The 17,904-nt window shown below is 45.3% G+C and overlaps 1 protein-coding gene across 2 annotated transcripts in view; it reads right to left on the bottom strand.

Moving 5' to 3' along the window:
- The window catches only part of LOC130213527 (G patch domain-containing protein 8), a 34,124-nt gene extending 16,682 nt beyond the window's left edge, over nucleotides 1-17,442 (bottom strand). The window contains exons 1-3 of one of the 2 annotated variants that reach the window (XM_056445247.1): nucleotides 17,224-17,442; nucleotides 17,085-17,153; nucleotides 16,653-16,959 (exon numbers count right to left, since the gene is read on the bottom strand). In XM_056445247.1, the coding sequence (XP_056301222.1) occupies nucleotides 16,653-16,805 (153 nt within the window). In that variant the 5' untranslated portion in view covers nucleotides 16,806-16,959; nucleotides 17,085-17,153; nucleotides 17,224-17,442. Of the gene's footprint in view, nucleotides 1-16,652; nucleotides 16,960-17,084; nucleotides 17,173-17,223 lie in introns of those variants that run through there. The other variant, XM_056445248.1, reaches the window with a different exon arrangement.
- Between the last annotated feature and the right edge of the window lie 462 nt (nucleotides 17,443-17,904).

Below are 17,904 nucleotides of genomic sequence, written 5' to 3' on the forward strand. Positions count from 1 at the left end.
ATGTTCACTGGCTGAGTGTTAAAATGTACTCTTTAAGTGTTAAATTGACAAAATTGCCAATTTTACTGTGTATTCGAAATACAACCGTAGGCATCAATGATGCTGATAGATTTGAACACCAACATGTTTGCTCGAAAAAAAGAAAGCTACAGGTAACACTAATAAGGCATAACAGGTTACATATAACATCCAAACATACAAGAGGGAGAAAAATAATGAGAGAAAAAACCCACACAAGGTCATAACTGTAGCCTACTGCTTACGTCTGGGGCAACAGCAGGAAGCTTGTGGCATGAACAGGTCGCATGGCTCTCCTGTTGGAGTCATGAATCTAGGATCAAAGGATCACCAGAAATCTATCAAAATTAATTCTCCGTCCATCACCATGCAAGGCCAAATATCTGTCCCTCACTGTCTTTGTTCTCTCTGCCTCCTCCTTACTCGACATGGCTCCCTTATTATCACAGAGTTATTCATGCGCTGTATCATTGATCAATTCCATTCGGTGCCACATTTAAAATCTACCCATCTCTCAACATCCTCCCCCTCCTCTCTCTCAATCTCCCTGTGTTCATTTCCTGAATACAATGGAGTTCAGCCTCTGGCTCATGCAAGACAAGCTACACGGATTCACCGGGGCAGAGCATCTAGCTCTTGGGCAACAAAAGAAGAAGGACATCTTAAAACATTTTCTCCACTTGAACAAACGTGACCCATAGTTTATTTTCCAGCCGTTTTGTGGATACATTTTGTGTTGGGTGGGATCAAGGCAGAAGCAAAAATGCATGAAAGCGTGCATAGATATTCCTAAAATACCCAGTTGTTCTACAAACTGTGGTGTCCTCAGTGAATTTAAGTGCATTTTTATGATCATACCACTCACTCACAGTGCTCTTCAGGGGCTTGCATTTGTTTCTCTAAAAGGCGAAGATTTCCTTTCTTTTTCTCTCAATGCACGTTAAGGAGAACATTATAAAACAATTACAGGGAGAGAAAGGACTGTGGGCATAAAGAATAGTGAGGTGAACTTTGCACTGCTTAAAGATTACATAGGAAGAGTCTCGGAGGGCAAGATTGGTGAAAGCTGATCTTCCCCCGCTCTTCCCTTCTCACTCCAATTATTTGAGGTATTTTTCCACCGTGGTCATAAATAATTTCTTTGCACTTTTTAAAACATAGTTCCTCTCTCTACATTACAAGCCTGTGTCAGGTGTATGTGTAGCGGTTGGGGGTTGAACAGGGGTGGAAGTGGTGAACACAGACAATATGGCAGCGAAAACAGGGACACGTTAACAGGGAGGACTGATAGCAACGTCAGGGGCAGGTGAGTAGCCTAATTGAGGACAGGTGTGGATAATCAAAGAGGCGACAAAGAGACAGGAAGTAAAACTAAGCATGACTCGTGAGGAGAGAGCGCAACAAAAATAAAACAGGAAATGGACTAAACATAATCGAATAACATTAGACAAGTAAAAACACCACAAACAGAGCTACCGAAGCAAATCTCGAGATAACTGATAACATACACACAAAGGAATTTAAACTAAATAAAGACCACGAAAATATTATAGAGCCACATAGTCGAGAGTCCAGGTAACAATGTTTCCTTCCATCTGTGTGCCCGTCAGGCTGCTCCCCCTCTGGCTAAATGTCATCTCCACGTTTAAATGCGTTCCAGAAAAATTTAATTATCAGGACCATACACTCTTGACATTTAAATTGGAGACACAATAGAATACTCAGCATGGATACATGGATATATACAATGTAGCTAAATTGGGACACACACACTCCCACACAAACGCACACACACACACACACTCCCACGCACACGCACACAAGACCAGTCCAGACACGACAGCTGATTGAAAGCCTCAATAAGGATCGTGTCTGTATCTGTTGAAGTGATGAGACTGGGTCTGTAATCTGAGTTTGATAATACAGATTAGAGTGAATGACAAGTTTAGAAGATGAAGGTAATCAGTTTGTGGAGAGACAGATTTAAAGAACAGGATTAATGTGATCGTAGATTACACGCTTCACTCTTAACGCTCGGCTAAATTCCACCAACTCACAGATGAGGGGAGCGAGGATGGCTGAGCGGGAGCGATTGGTTTCTGCTGTCGCTGAATGGAGAAATGATTGCTGTCTTTCAGGCATTTATGATTGGGTGAGCATTTGTGTGTGTGTATGTGTGCGTGTGCATGTTCGCTGTGTGTGGTTCATTGGTGTTATCAGGGCAAAACACGAGTGTGGCCAATAATAATGAGTGATGTTTTCTCTGGCACATTAGAGTGTGAGTGCATTGATGTCAAATTAATGATGCCACAGACGGGAAGGCTGGAATGAACTGTTGGGTTCAACCCCACCACACTCAAACAGTGGAGACACACACACACACACACACACACACACACCACACACTGAACACCACTCTGTCGTGCACGTCAGTCCGACTTTGTTGAAGCTGGGTTTGCTGTACTCAAAGATTGTGTAGCAGTTAAGACCCTGTGCTGGCCGGGGATTGAAATCCCACCAAGACTCTCTCTGCTTCATCATGCTCTCCCTCGCTCAATCTCTCTGCTCTCCAGATCTCCTTTTTTCAGTGTGTCCTCGCTATCGTTCCCAACTTCTATCCAGCCCTCTGAATGGTTGCATTAGTATGTATGGCTGTGTAGCTTGGGGTTTAGAGGTTTATGTCTCCTAATAGACAGAGATTTGTCCTGTCACACCAACACCCCCATACAGCTTAAAGAGAGAGACAGAAAGACAGCGACTCCCTGCGCTCTGTGTTTGGAGAGGAGGAAAAGAACATTTATGTTGCGGTCTTATCTCCAGAGAGAAAGGTTATATTTTCGTACAGACAATTTATAAAGCATTAAATTGTGTCTTACTCTTTTTTCTCTCCCACGCTTGTTTGTCTTCTTTCCCACCTCTCCTGCTCTCTCGTTGCCTCTCTCTACCCCTTTCTCTTCCTCTTTCACGCGCCGTGATTGGATTAAGACCAAATAAGCAGAGTTCGGAGATGAAGAAGGGATGAGAGTTTATTAAGCATGTGAGAGGTGAGATGACATACGTCTGTGAAGAGGTCAAGGAGGAGGTGTGTGTGACCATGTGTGCAAATGTGTGTGTGTGTGTGAGAGGGGTGTGAGAGTACAGGACATTTCTGCATTTATGCCGGCAGATGGTAGAGGGGGAAGAGGGAGGAAGTGAGGCATTTAGCTGTGGAGCACTTTAATCAAGGGGCGAGCAATCCTGCATGACCCACTCTGTCATCCATTATTGATGCCTGCCTCAGCCAGGCTGATGAATCATTAAGCCACTCATCAGGCCAGGGAAATCTGCCTCCTCCTCGGCCGATGACACTCATTTACATAAATCACACGCTGCTATTTTTCACACGCTCACACATAAACAAAAACACCCACCCACATGCAGGCAAACACACAACGTTTATTGATTTTGGTTTGCTCTGTGAAGTGCATGGCTCAAGCTTTTCTTCATTTCCAAAAAACATCTCTTTCAAAAATGGAAGAGAAGTTAACTCACGCTGCGATACATAATTTAGAACGGGGCTCATGCTATTCACAACAAGACCTAAGCAGCTGCAACACCTGCGCATTCAGAGATGAAAGACAATATGTTCCACATCCTCCGGACCTCACATTACACTTGTTTTCCGACAACACAGGAGACACGTTTTGCATATCAGTAAATCAAACACCCACAAACACAAAGCTCACTTTACATTTGGAGAGAGAAGAGAGTGAAACAGGAGTAATGACAGAGAGAGAAACTAACAGAGGCAGAGAGAAGGAGATCTTGTAGAGTTTGTGTTTACTTCTTGCCTCTGGCTTTTATGGTGAATACCCATGGCGTGCAGGCACACATGCACTCACACAGTCCACCCACACGTTTCCTCTCATCTTTATGGGGTTTCCTCTCCTCTTCTCTCCTCTTACTCTCTTTCCCTGCTGCTGTTTCTATGTCTTCCTCATTCAGTGTTGTGACTAATCCCGTACCACAGGATAAGAATATACCTCACAGCAAGGGGAAGAAGGCCCCGAAGCAGACTCGTGCAGAAATGTGCAAGCACAATGGCACCAAATATACATACAGAAACAGGCCCATATAAAGGAGGAAGCCAAGGCCTGGTGGCTGGTAGCGGGAGGCTGCTTGCAGACCACTGTGATCCTGCCATCCTTGCGGCGCGCAGCCAGGACATTTGTGCAGAGCGGGAAGCTGAGCGCTTGGCTCCTCCAATCTGCTAAGCACAAGAATGCTGCTGATCGTGATAATTGTGGTTGGTTGTTCTCAGCATCGTGGCTGATGTGAAGGCTGGTTGAAGCAAACGCCATGAATTATTAGTGTCTGCATCGTGGCTGCTGGTGGAGGTAAGTCTGATATAATGTGATGCATTGTTACTGATGCATGACCGACCCTGTGCTACTGGAATGTCCTAGTAGCTCCTATCTGCTTTGATAAATAAACATGAGCGTACACCAGCATGAACAAATAGCGTTATTATAATCCTACATCCATATTTGTCCTGCTTGTGCACTTTCTTACATGTGTGTATGGACAAGGGCATTCTACTCTATGATACTGTGATTTATGTGCACACATACAAGCAATATATTCCCAGATACACAGATATATAATATGGTAATAGTTCAATAAAACTATTTTTATTGGACTACTTGACCAGTCAGATGTCAGAGGGGAACTGTGAAAAGGTCAGGGGTAATATAATAGGGGTAATTCTGCTGAGACGGCAGAATCATGAAAGCCTCAACTCGAGATTCAACAAAGCACCACTGACAATAAAGACAATGTCCAGACGGCAGACATCCTAAATAGATTTTTAACGTTCAAATGACCAATGTACACACACGTTAGATCCCGTAAATCATTATGTCAATCTCTCTGTTCTCCTAATTCAGGCTATGAATTGAATCTTTCTATGTTAGTGCGTTGGTGCACGATACACCAGAACAGCCTTTTCTGTGCAAACCATGTAAGCCCTGACATGTCAACGATTTCAGGGAAGTGAAACTTGTTCATATGCATTAAAATTCCTCTGCCACATTGATCTGTAAATGCACCGTGCCTGCTCGAATTTTATTCACATGAAAAGTGGAAAACAATATGATCTGAACGTCAAGCTGAGAATGAAATGAAAGTTGTTTTTTCTAGGAAGGAGGCCCTTTGCTCTCTGCTAGGCCGGGAGTTATTCCTGGGCTTCTGCTCAACCGCGAGTAGCTTGTTGTTTGCAGCCTCTATTTCGGTGAGTCCTCTCTCCTCCAGAGAAGAGATAATTAATTTGTCTGAGCTGCTCTTAACCCCGGCCCGGTGTGTCAGTGGTGGAGTCACAAGCAGCCATTCAAGCACACAGGTGCAAATATGTGTGACGTGCACACCCACGTGCATGCAGGCATATATACACTATGTGTTAATGGAGCTATACTTGTGTCACACATATGCTCCTACAGTACATGAAAGCATGAATCCATATAGAGCCGCAGAAATAAAGCAAAGTAAAATGGGGGTTATTTAATAACAGAAATACTGACCAGTAATATAAAGCACACCCTCTCTTTTCTTCCATTCCTTCAAGGAGTTTTCAGCAATATTGCTACTCCAATATTAATCCCATAGCCTACACATAAAAACTCCAATACTGTACACACACACACACACACACACAGACACACACACGCCCCCCCCCCCCCCCCACACACACACACACAAACACACACATTAAGATTTAAAGGCATAAATGGTTGAACCCTTGACCTGCTAAAAAATGAATGGGCTGGATGAGATGAGACGAAAAGCAATAGGAGAGAGATAAAAAAGAGTTTCAGGAAGAAGAGATTGGAGCAAAGGTATCGCCTAGAGAAATGGAATGGAGAAGACACAGAGAAGCAAACATGATAGCTTTTTTTTTTAAGAAGACAAAAGGCAGTGATAGCGTATAAGGGAGGAGAATAAGAGCAAACCTTGAATGAGACATGACATGCTAATGTCTATGAAACAAAAACACTTTCATCTCTTCAACTGTCGTCTCACTTTCTACGCTTTTTAAAATTTTATTTCGAGCGTGTCTGTCAGCTTCTACCTCTGCTGGTGATCCAGATGGTTCATCAAAGATCCTACAATTATCAAACACTCACTAATTGTATGTAAGTGTGTGTGTGTGTGTGTGTGTATTTATTTGCTGGTGTGTCTCCAGGTAATTATCTGATGCTGCGATCACTAATGACCACACAGACAAACAGCTGTCCCAAGGTAAGATACAAAATGAGGGGTTGGCCATCTGTGGTGTCCGTGTGTGTGTGTGTGTGTGTGTGTGTGTGTGTGTTTGTGTGTGCGTGCAGTAAAACGTGTGTGTCACTCATAACATACTGTACATCTAACACCAGAAAGTGCACTTTACAGATGTTTGCTAACCTCATGATGAATATAGCAACAAAGACAGACAAACTATTAGCAAAAAAACTCTCAGCCCACACGATACCCTCCAAACATGCTCACACCCACACAGAAATCAGCAGGTCAGCTCGGCACATCAGACATCCATACAGACGATTTTTTACCTTTCAGATATTACATAAATACATAAATAAATAAATACTTCCAGTTCATAAAGCAGCAACTTTAGTCTAACAGCACCATCAGTTCATGGGATGCCTGTAAATGTGTACAAACACAAGGCCTCTGGGTAAACATAATCCTTTATGTAATTTGTAAACAGCTTTTGGATACGTTTTAGACATGTGTGTGTGGTGTGTGGTGTGTTTGTGTGTATGTGTGTGTGTGTGCATGAGTGTGCATTTCGAAAGAGCAGGTCAAAGACACACAAATAAATAATAACTCAGTCGTCAGTAAATTGAATAAAGATCATCTCCATCTTAGAGGTGAACATGCACGATGCAGCTGGCCAGCCCACTGGAGCAGAAGCACAAAGACACGCAGAGAGAGGCAGAGATGAAGGTGCTTGGCCTGGACATCTCACACTTTCTCCATCATTCTGAGGGCGCGCTGCTGTTGAGAGGCTGGCAGGTTGTGTCCCCTCAAAATACGGTTCATTTAAAAATTACACAGTGCAGCACAAACAGACAGGGATGGAACTCGCGAGCTAAAAGAAAAATAAACAGAGGTGTGTATGTGTGTGGGAGACATCCTCTGGGGAAGCATCCTGGTTATCAAGTAGAGGTTATTATGCTATGAAGCACTAATGAATTCATTTGCTAAATGAAATGTCAATAAAGGCTTAAGAGAGTGTTACAATCGATGCCAACTGTCTGACTCTACCTCGCTACCCTCCTCTTTCTCGTCATCCTATCTCATCCATCTGTCCCAATTATCCACTTTTCTCCCCAACACACACTCTCTCTCCAGAGTGTTGAGTGTAAACTGTGATGAAGGACATTAACAGTGATCACTGGGAGCACTTTGCAGTGGTCAGCAGGAATGGTCCAGTCATACAGGACTTTAGTATTCAGCAGCACTCACCTGCTCACTCTCAAACTGCTCCACTTGGGCCTGATGGCTGCATTGATGTGTGTGTGTGTGTGTGTGTGTGTGTGTGTGTGTGTGTGTGTGTGTGTGTGTGTGAGTGCGTGGATACACTGTATGAATGAGTGACTGCAGCAGCATTAGGGGTCATGACTTAATAGCTTTTCTGTCGATGCAAGACTCACGAACTGTATAGCTGCTTTATGTTTGTATAACCACCGCCTTTTAACTCACATTTAACAAATATCTTTCTTTCTGACATTTGCCGAACTTCATAAATGTCTATATAATAATGCTATAACCAGCATAATCATCCCCAGGGAGTTCTTTAGTACTGAGTCTGTTTCACTTATTATTATCATCATCATTAACTGCGCACTAAGATGCACACACCCATGAGAAAACTGGCACGGCAAATGGCGAGCCAGTTGACTCGTCTCACCTCTGTCCCCTCATGATGGCTTCATATTCGTAGCTAAGTACTTGACTCACTCCTAACATGGCGCTGTTTTTGTGCAGCTAAATATTTGTTTCAAGATAATTGTTCGGGGCATATGTTTAAATGCCACCTCATTTACATAAACACTGTTCAGCTCCCTGCGGAATCAATGAAAACATGAGGGTGCGAACGCAGAGTCACACACACACACACACACACACACACACACACACATACGCGCAGACCTATTCACACTCACAAGACACTGTGCGGTACAGCCAACGATTCATCTGTTCTCTATAACGGCAGTGAAATATACATCAAAGTGGTCTCCAGTGGAATTATGCACACACACACACACACACGCACACACACACACACACACACACAAATACGGTGATACAATTCGACAGAGAAATGAGGGAATGGGATTGACGGATATTTTGGACAAGAGACAGCTAAAAACACGGAGGGTAAGTATCCGTTTGGATCATTTTGAATGAAGGGCAGCCCCTCTCCTCTTTGCACACAGACTTCTGTCTCTCCCCCCCTGCCCTTCCTCCATGCTGACAGGAAAGAAAAAAAGCTTTGAAGTATTAATGAGAATTTGAAGAATGACTCACCAATGATGATTAAGCACAAAAAACACATATGGGAACCAAACTTTAGACCAAACGAGACACCCATCACAATAACTAATGAGTGATGATAAACGAGTGCTGATCAAAATCTAGACATACCACGGGGAAGCTAACTCAACGTAAAAGCACAGAACTCTTGACAAACACGAGAGGATTTGTAACGGAGGAAGGGAAAAGGTTGCCGTGTGTCTAGACGGCTTTTCTTTCTCTTCCACTCACAAGCACTCAGTGTAGTGTTAATGCTGCAATGCCTTATCAAAGTGAAGACACACAAAGTTACCACTGACAAATCCCAGTTGAGCTATCCTTTGTACTCCACTGAGCTAAATCAAAGAGCAGTAGCTGTTGTGCTGGCTTGCAGCCTCGACAACGGAACGGACAGGTGCAAAAGATGTAGCTCGGCATGTCTTGGAGAGGTGTGTTACACTCAGCCGCTCTCTGCTGACGGACTTGTTTTTCCTCCTAACACAAGAGGTCACTTTTGAACTAAACTTGACCACAAGCGATGACCGTTCATCACGCTGACAGGCCCATAAATTGGTCATGTCTCAACTAATATGGATACATCTGAAAGCACATCTCTTTTCTTTCGACCTTCCATTCCTCCTCACGCAGCATTTTCCATCACTGAAAACTTCCGCACACTTATCTACATTAGTTAGGACATGGAGGTAAGTGATGTCCTTCCCACCACGAATGACAGATATAACTGGAATCCCTCAGCTTGAAGAGAATAATATGAACTCAACATTTCTATTTTTACTTGGCTTTGTCCACATGGAAGTTTGAGGATATGGCTCCAATGTTTTGATCGGGGACACTTCAGTACACTGAATGTTCAAATCAGGACATTTTAGTTGAGAGGGAATCTTCTTCTTCACTGTTACTTGTGTTGTACGTCATAATTGCACAGATTTCATAGCCTTCAAATTGTTAGTTTGGTCTGATCAACAGTAAACATTTCTATTCAGTTCAAAATGACTAAAGTTATCTGTTGTGCACCGACAGATATGCTAGAGAGGTTCATGTCATTTATGTTCGCTTTCTCTCATTCCAGGCTTCCTGATTGTTTTCACCTGTCATCACACCTGTCTCCTATGCTCATCAGTGTCAGCCCCGCCCCTGATTGGTCCCACCTGTGTCTTGTTACCAGGTGCTTAAATTCCCCTGTCTCCCAGTGTTCCTTGTCAGTTCGTCTGGTCTTTTGCCATGATCAGGTCGGGTTATGTTGTGCTCTTGAAAAGTTTTGATCCTCACTACGTGAGCGCTTTCATTTTGTTCACTGCAGAACCGAAAAATAAAGTACTTACAAATACTTTATCTCTGTCTCCGGTCGTGCAATTGGGTCCTACTTCCTAAGTGTCTGAGATCGTAACAGAACGAACTGACCACATTATGGACCCAGCCGACCCAAGAACGCTTCACGCCGCTCTGTCGGTACAGGGCGTGACGATTTTTCATCACGAGGAAAAACTGGACAAAGTCAGCCGAAATACAAGAGCTGAGAGGACGCCAGGCGGGGTTCAGGAAGAATTATCTACACAGATGCAACAACTGGTTGCCCAAATGGTTAGTGTTTGCACTCATCAACAGACGGCTCCTCCGGTGACGTCATCCACAGCTGAGAATTTGCCTGTCAATACTCCAGCTGACGACCCAGGTCAGGCTGTTTCCTCCCCGTTACGGCTGGCTCTTCCGGAGAGATTTTCCGGAGACTCTTCAATTGCAGAGCCTTTCTGGTACAGTGTGATCTGCATTTTCAACACAACCCAGCAGCTTTTTATCTGAGCATGGTAAAGTGGCGTTTATTGTGTCTCATTTAACGGGAAGAGCTGCAGCCTGGGCTACTGCAGAATGGTCTAGAGACACCGAACTATGTTACTCATTGGCCGATTTCATAGAGACTATGAGACGCATTTTTGACCACTCATCGCCTGCTACGGAGGCCAGCAGAAGACTGTTTCAAATACGTCAGCTCAACCGTCAGGTGGTTGATTATGCCATCGAGTTTCGTACAGCAGCAGCGGACAGCGGATGGAATGTTCCGGCTCTTCGTGACGCCTTCATGACAGGACTTTCGGAACCGATAAAGGACCAGCTGGCTCCACTGGAGACACCCCGGGATCTGGAATCCCTTATCGCTGTGGCCATCCGGATCGATAACCGTCTTCGAAAGAGAGAGGAGCGTCGACGCAACCGAGATGTTATTCCCAGCTTCCAGAATTCGCCTCGGAGGGTCGCGCCGCCAGCGGAGGATTTCCAGCTCATGTTACCGGACCATCAGAGGACTACACTTCCGAATGACTCCGGTGAACCCATGCAGCTTGGAAGAACCAGGCTTTCTCTGGAGGAGAGGCAGCGCCGTACGGAGGGTTGCTGTTTCTACTGCGGCCAGCCGGGTCATCAACTCGCTTCATGCCGGGAAAAGATCGTGCTCACCAGTCAAAAGGAGGCGCTGGTGAGCAAGTTTCCGCAGACTTCCCTCCTCGACCTGTTACTCAGGTAGACATTTGTATTAACAATCAGACCATTGACCAGGGTGTGTTAATAGACTCAGGGGCTGACGAAAGCCTTATAGACTGGGGCCTAGTCAAACAGCTAAAAATAAACACTGTCCCGCTATCTCATCCTGTTAGTGCCAGTGCCTTAGACGGCCGCTTGTTGTTCACAGTTACCCATTGCACTGAGCCCATACGGATTACTATAAATAAGGACCATACCGAGAGCATGCAATTTCATATTTTTGAGTCGACTCAGCACCCGATTATTTTGAGGTTTCCTTGGCTGAAGATCCACAATCCTCACATAGACTGGCCTTCAGGGAAAGTTAAGGAATGGGGAGAGGATTGTAAGGGCAGGTGTAAACTTTCGCAACCTGTTAATGCACCAACAGACTCTAGTAGGATCATTATAGATCACCCTGACTATCCTGATCTACACAAGGTACCTTCCTGTTACCATGATTTAACAGAAGCGTTTAACAAGTCTAAAGCCTTGTCGCTACCTCCTCACCGAGATTTTGACTGTCCCATTGATCTCTTACCGGGAGCCCCATTCCCAAGGGGAGACTTTACTCGATTTCGAGACCTGAGAGAACAGCAATGGATGAATACATCTCCTCTTCACTCAAATCAGGGATTATCCGTCCTTCATCGTCTCCAGCCGGAGCGGGATTCTTTTTTGTGGGAAAGAAAGACGGGTCTCTGAGACCTTGCATAGACTACAGTCCACTAAATGACATTACGGTGAAGAACCGCTATCCTCTGCCACTCATGTCATCTGCTTTTGAACTGCTTCAAACGGCCAAGATATTCACCAAGTTGGATTTAAGAAATGCATATCACTTGGTTAGAATAAAACAAGGGGATGAGTGGAAGACTGGATTCAACACTCAGAATGGTCACTATGAGTACTTGGTAATGCCTTTTGGACTGTGCAATGCACCGGCTGTTTTTCAAGCTTTTGTGAATGAGGTTTTGGGAATTCTTGAATATTTCAGTGTTTGTGTATCTGGATGACATACTGATTTTCTCCCCAGACGCTAAATCTCATGTTAACCATGTCCGCCAAGTTTTGCAGAAACTACTGGATAATCAGCTATATGTCAAGGCAGAGAAGTGCGAGTTCCACACAGAAGAGGTGTCTTTCTTAGGATACATAGTCTCACCTAATCATATCCAAATGGATCCTGCGAAAGTCAGTGCAGTATCCCAGTGGCCCACACCAGACTCCAGGAAAAAGGTTCAGCAGTTCCTAGGATTTGCTAACTTCTATAGGAAGTTTATTAGAATTTCAGTTCTGTTGCTGCTCCTCTGCATGTTCTGACTTCTCCTAAGGTTCCTTCAAGTGGACCCCCCAGGCGGATCTTGCTTTCAAACTTCTCAGAGATAGATTCACCTCAGCTCCCATACTCACCATTCCAGATCCCCAGCGCCAGTTTATGGTCGAGGTGGATGCTTCCAATGAGGGAATTGGAGGAGTACTGTCTCAACGTTCTGCAGAAGACAACAAGATGCATCCATGTGCTTACCTGTCGCGAAAGTTGACAACGGCAGAGCGGAATTATGACGTGGGAAACAAGGAATTGTTAGCTGTAAAAGCTGCCCTCGAGGAATGGAGACACTGGCTAGAGGGTGCAGAGCAACCGTTATTAGTCTGGACAGATCACAAGAATCTAGAATATATAAGAAAGGCTAAGCGTCTCAACTCCCGTCAGGCCAGGTGGACACTTTTCTTTAGTAGATTCAACTTCACACTCTCTTTTCGTCCCGGGTCTCAGAATCAAAACCCGATGCTTTGTCTCGCCTTTACGATCCCGAACCACTTGCGGTAGAGCCCAAGACCATCCTTCCACTTAACCGGGTGATCGGAGCCTTTTCCTGGCAAGTGGAGTCAGACGTTAAAGAGGCAAATGTCATGAATCCAGCGCCTAGCGAGTGTCCCAACAATCTGCTGTTTGTTCCTGAGGCTCTTCACTCCAAGGTCATCCACTGGGCTCACTCATCTGTGCTTTCGTGCCATCCGGGAGTAGCAAGAACAATGTTCAGGATTCAACAACGGTTCTGGTGGCCATCCATGAAGAAAAATGTGGCCGAGTATGTAGCGGCTTGTCCGGTGTGTGCGTGTAATAAGACCTCATCTCAAGTTAAGATGGGCTTGCTCCAGCCGCTGCCGATTCCCCATCGTCCTTGGTCACACATTTCGATGGATTTTGTGACAGGATTTCCCTCATCCAGAGGCAAGACTACGGTTCTAACAGTGGTTGATCGATTTTCAAAGATGGCTCACTTCATCCCATTGACCAAGCTTCCCTCTGCCAAAGTCACCGCAGAGGTCATGATGAATCACGTATTCAGGATCCATGGATTCCCTAATGACATTGTTTCCGACAGGGTCCACAATTCATTTCCGCCTTCTGGAAAGAGTTTTGTCGACTCATAGGTGCCACCGTCAGCCTGTCATCAGGATATCACCCTCAGTCAAATGGACAGTCGGGCGTCTGAACCAAGAACTAGAGACTACGCACGTTGTCTCGCCTCCCGAACCAGACCACCTGGAGTGACCACCTCACATGGGTCGAGGTTGCCCACAATACCCTTCCGACGGCGGCCACAGGTCTCTCTCCATTCCATTGTGTCAATGGTTTCCAGCCTCCACTTTTCCCTAACAACGAGGAAGAGGTGATGGTTCCATCGGCACATGCCATGATCAGACGTTGTCGCAGAGTTTGGGCTGGTGCTCGCCAGTCTCTTCTCCGAAGTTCAGCTCGGATGAAGGCTGTTGCGGACGTTCATCGCAGGGTCGCTCCTCCTACAGTCCAGGCCAACAGGTTTGGCTCTCTACCAAAGACTTACCACTCCATGTCGCCTCAAGGAAACTGGCTCCGAGATTTGTGGGTCCGTTTCCAGTGTCCAGAGTCATCAACCCGGCGTCGACGCTTGCAACTCCCAGGACCTTGAGAGTGCACCCAACGTTTCACGTTAGTAAATCAAGCCGGTGTGTGAGAGCACACTTGTTCCCGCCTCCAAGCCCTCCACCGCCCCAGTTCTTTGAAGGTGACGCTACAAGGTCCGTAAGCTACTGGAGGTCCGTAATAGGGAGGGCAAACAATTCCTGGTAGACTGGAAGGGTTACGGTCCTGAGGCTAGAAGCTGGATAGCTGCTTCATTTATCGTAGACAAGACTCTTATCCACGACTTTTACAATCAGCCTGGGCCATCAGGAGTTGGCCCTAGAGGGTACTGTTGTGCACCGACAGATATGCTAGAGAGGTTCATGTCATTTATGTTCGCTTTCTCTCATTCCAGGCTTCCTGATTGTTTTCACCTGTCATCACACCTGTCTCCTATGCTCATCAGTGTCAGCCCCGCCCCTGATTGGTCCCACCTGTGTCTTGTTACCAGGTGCTTAAATTCCCCTGTCTCCCAGTGTTCCTTGTCAGTTCGTCTGGTCTTTTGCCATGATCAGGTCGGGTTATGTTGTGCTCTTGAAAAGTTTTTGATCCCTCACTACGTGAGCGCTTTCATTTTGTTCACTGCAGAACCGAAAAATAAAGTACTTACAAATACTTTATCTCTGTCTCCCGGGTCGTGCAATTGGGTCCTACTTCCTAAGTGTCTGAGATCGTAACATTATCAAAACAGTTGCCAATTTACTTTCTGTCAATCCACATATTGATTAATTGACTAATTGTTTCAAGTCGACATCTGATGATATATGACACCATAAATAATTATATAGTATAGCTACTGACAGATCTTGGTCTGCACTCAAAAAGTATGTTGTCTTAACCATTTGACCGAATCAATATACATCCCGCCTTAGGATTAATTTGACCCCATTCAATGTTTAATGTCGGTGTTCTTTCGGTAGTCAACAAACAAACATAAAGTGCCTCACACTTAAACTTGGAAAACAATATTAATTCTAATAATTTTCTGGAGGTTTTAATTGCTGGCGTCAAATTGAACCCAAAGGGTAAAATATGTTAGTAAATATAAAGGTAACAGGAGGGTGAAACATTGAATCGGGTCAAAATGACCCAAAGGCGGGGGGAGGGTGTAATATTGATTCGGGTCAAAATGACCCTAAGGCAACACAAGGGTTAAGCCTCATCCCTGACTGAGAAGACAGAATTAAAAAGGCGTGTTGCACATCAAACAATTGTCAAGTCGCTTCCAATAAATGTTCATAACATGCAAAAAAGAGAAAAAAAATCGCAACTGCCTGAAAAAAAGACAAATGCATTCATCAGTCCAAATATGTAGATGTGCTGCATGTCAGTACACTTCAAGAGCATCCAAATTAGACTTCCTCTGAGGAATCTTGTTCCCGAGACATGACTTAACTTAACTACAAGCAGATGAATGGGCTCAGAGACAGATCATTTAAAAGAGGAGCCCTAATTTCTGGAAATTAAGATGAATGCCTACTGTATATGGATTGTGTGCAGTAATTATCTCTTTAACGAGATGCTTAGTCCATCTGTGCATGTTTGTGTGTGTGTAAAAGTTTGCACATCTCTGACTATGTCTGCTCCACACTGTTCACTCATTCCCATTACATCGTGAGCGCGGGCCGAACATGACAGACTGGTAATGACTTGAGTATGAACACGCACACACACTTACATCGACACGTTCACACACACAGACCAGCTGCTCCTTTCCTCCTTTCTCATCAAACTTGTCATCAGCGCCGCCAGTTTGTCTCGTCTCACATTAAGAGCTCATGAATAATGTGTGATTACCAGAGACCCTCCAAGCAGCTCCTAAATCTATAAAACACACACACACACACACACACACACACACACAGGCATACACGCACACACAAAATCCAAAATATCATGTACATAGTTACATGTACTGTTATCTTCTTTGATTCTCTCTCTTTCTCTCTCTCTCTCTCTCTCTCTCTTTCTTTCACACACTCTTTCTTGGTCTCTGCAACATTTACAAATAAGACCCAGGGCATCAGGGAAAGGTCGGCAAGTTGTTGGCAGGTCATCACACACACACACACACACACACACACACACACACACACACACACACACACACACACACACACACACACACACACACACACACACACCTAACAAATACTCCCCAGGTAATTAGTGCTATTTTCAGCTGGGCAACTCATCTCCTCCTGAAAGCACTAATGTAATTTGATTCCTTTAATTCCCACAGCCGCAAGAGAGGAGACAATGGCTTCATGGTTGGATACCCAATTGATCTTCTGTTTAAAATAGTCATGTCTAACTGTCCTCGACAAACACAAATCTGGTTTGTGGGGCTCTAAAATAGAAAAAGGAAAACATCCTCCTCCTCAGATGTGCCACTGGGTCTCCATGTCTTCTACGGCACACATGGTATACACTTCTAGAGACACTTCACTGTACTTGTGAGGACGTTTCCACCATTTTTCTAACCCAGGATGAAATAGTTCCAAAAGTGGAAAAAGTGACACCCAAACACACACGCCCCCCCCCCCCCCCCCTCCGCGCACATACACACACACTTAGGGTATTCTGCTTGTTCTCCTACCGGTGAATCACTGGTTGCGGTTGGACACAGTGGTCCTCTGAAGACCCCCTTGACGCGCCGAAAGTGGCCATTACTCAGGTGTGTGGAGCTGATAACCAGATAATAACACGCGCTGCACGGCATCCCAGCGGCGTCCCGGGGCTTTGAGCACATCTACGGCGCGTGCCTCTTTCCTGGCACGGATCCTGGGTGTCAGCAGTGTCCCAAAGGTCGCCAAAGTCGGGTCTCGCGTGAATGCAGGTGAGGGCGCAACCGGGCAGGTTTGACGCGGACTTCTCACTCCGGTCCTGTGTTGGAAAGTCTGTGGCTGCATTCAAAAAGGGAGACAAGATGAGAAGGTGAAGACCTGATTATGCGATGTATGTGAAAACTATTAACAAAAATAGACAAAAAGAGAGGGACAGAAAAAGTGAGAGACTGGAAGTCACTGACCGAGTTCCGCTGCTTCAGCCTGCGCTCGGCATGCTGTCGTCGGTCGGATTTAAAAAGATGAATGAGCGCCTGTGGATTACCAAAGGAGGAATCAAATCCAACCAATCTCTGCCCCCCCCCTCCCCCTCTCTCTTCTTACCAATGCACTGGTTCAGTCTGTATAGTGTGTGCAGCCTCAGCCAAGCAGCAGCAGCAGCCCAAATGGAGTTCTCAGTAAAGAAAGGGGGGACAGGCACTCAGGTGCGCTTCCTCTTCATGCACGTCGAAGAAGAAAGAAAGGGAAACCATCTGACCCGTTCTCTTTTCCTCTGCTCACTATTAGTTAACATCACCTGTCCTGTGAATGGAATGTCGACGGTGCGAGGTGTGAGATACGGTACATCCATCCAGAGCAGCGCAGGCTGAAGTGGTTCAGATTCCCTTTAAAGAAGAAACTCTCTCTCTCTCTCTCTCTCTCTCTCTCTCTCTCTCTCTCTCTCTCTCTCTCTGCTCTATAGCCTGTATGCAGCCCGTGCTGCGTGGGTCTGGGACAGGGGATGGGGGAATTACTTTTGTGCTTGAGTAACTCCGAATTACCCCCTCTCCCTCCCCCATCTCTTCAATTTCTCTCTTTTATTTTAGTTACGTCCTCTCTTTCTCATCTTCCCGATGAGTAGAACACGTGGTGCACTTTATTTACACGGCTTGTCTCACTGTGATTTAAGAATATCTGTAAGTGAGCCATCGACAATGTGCCAATCTTTCACTCTCTCGTTTTATGGGCTCCCCCCCTCACCCCCTTATTAAGGGCATCAAAGTAAAAGCGCCATGCTTTTACAAG

The sequence above is a fragment of the Pseudoliparis swirei genome, chromosome 22 (genome assembly GCF_029220125.1).
Source record: "Pseudoliparis swirei isolate HS2019 ecotype Mariana Trench chromosome 22, NWPU_hadal_v1, whole genome shotgun sequence".
NCBI classification, from domain to species: Eukaryota; Metazoa; Chordata; class Actinopteri; order Perciformes; family Liparidae; genus Pseudoliparis; species Pseudoliparis swirei.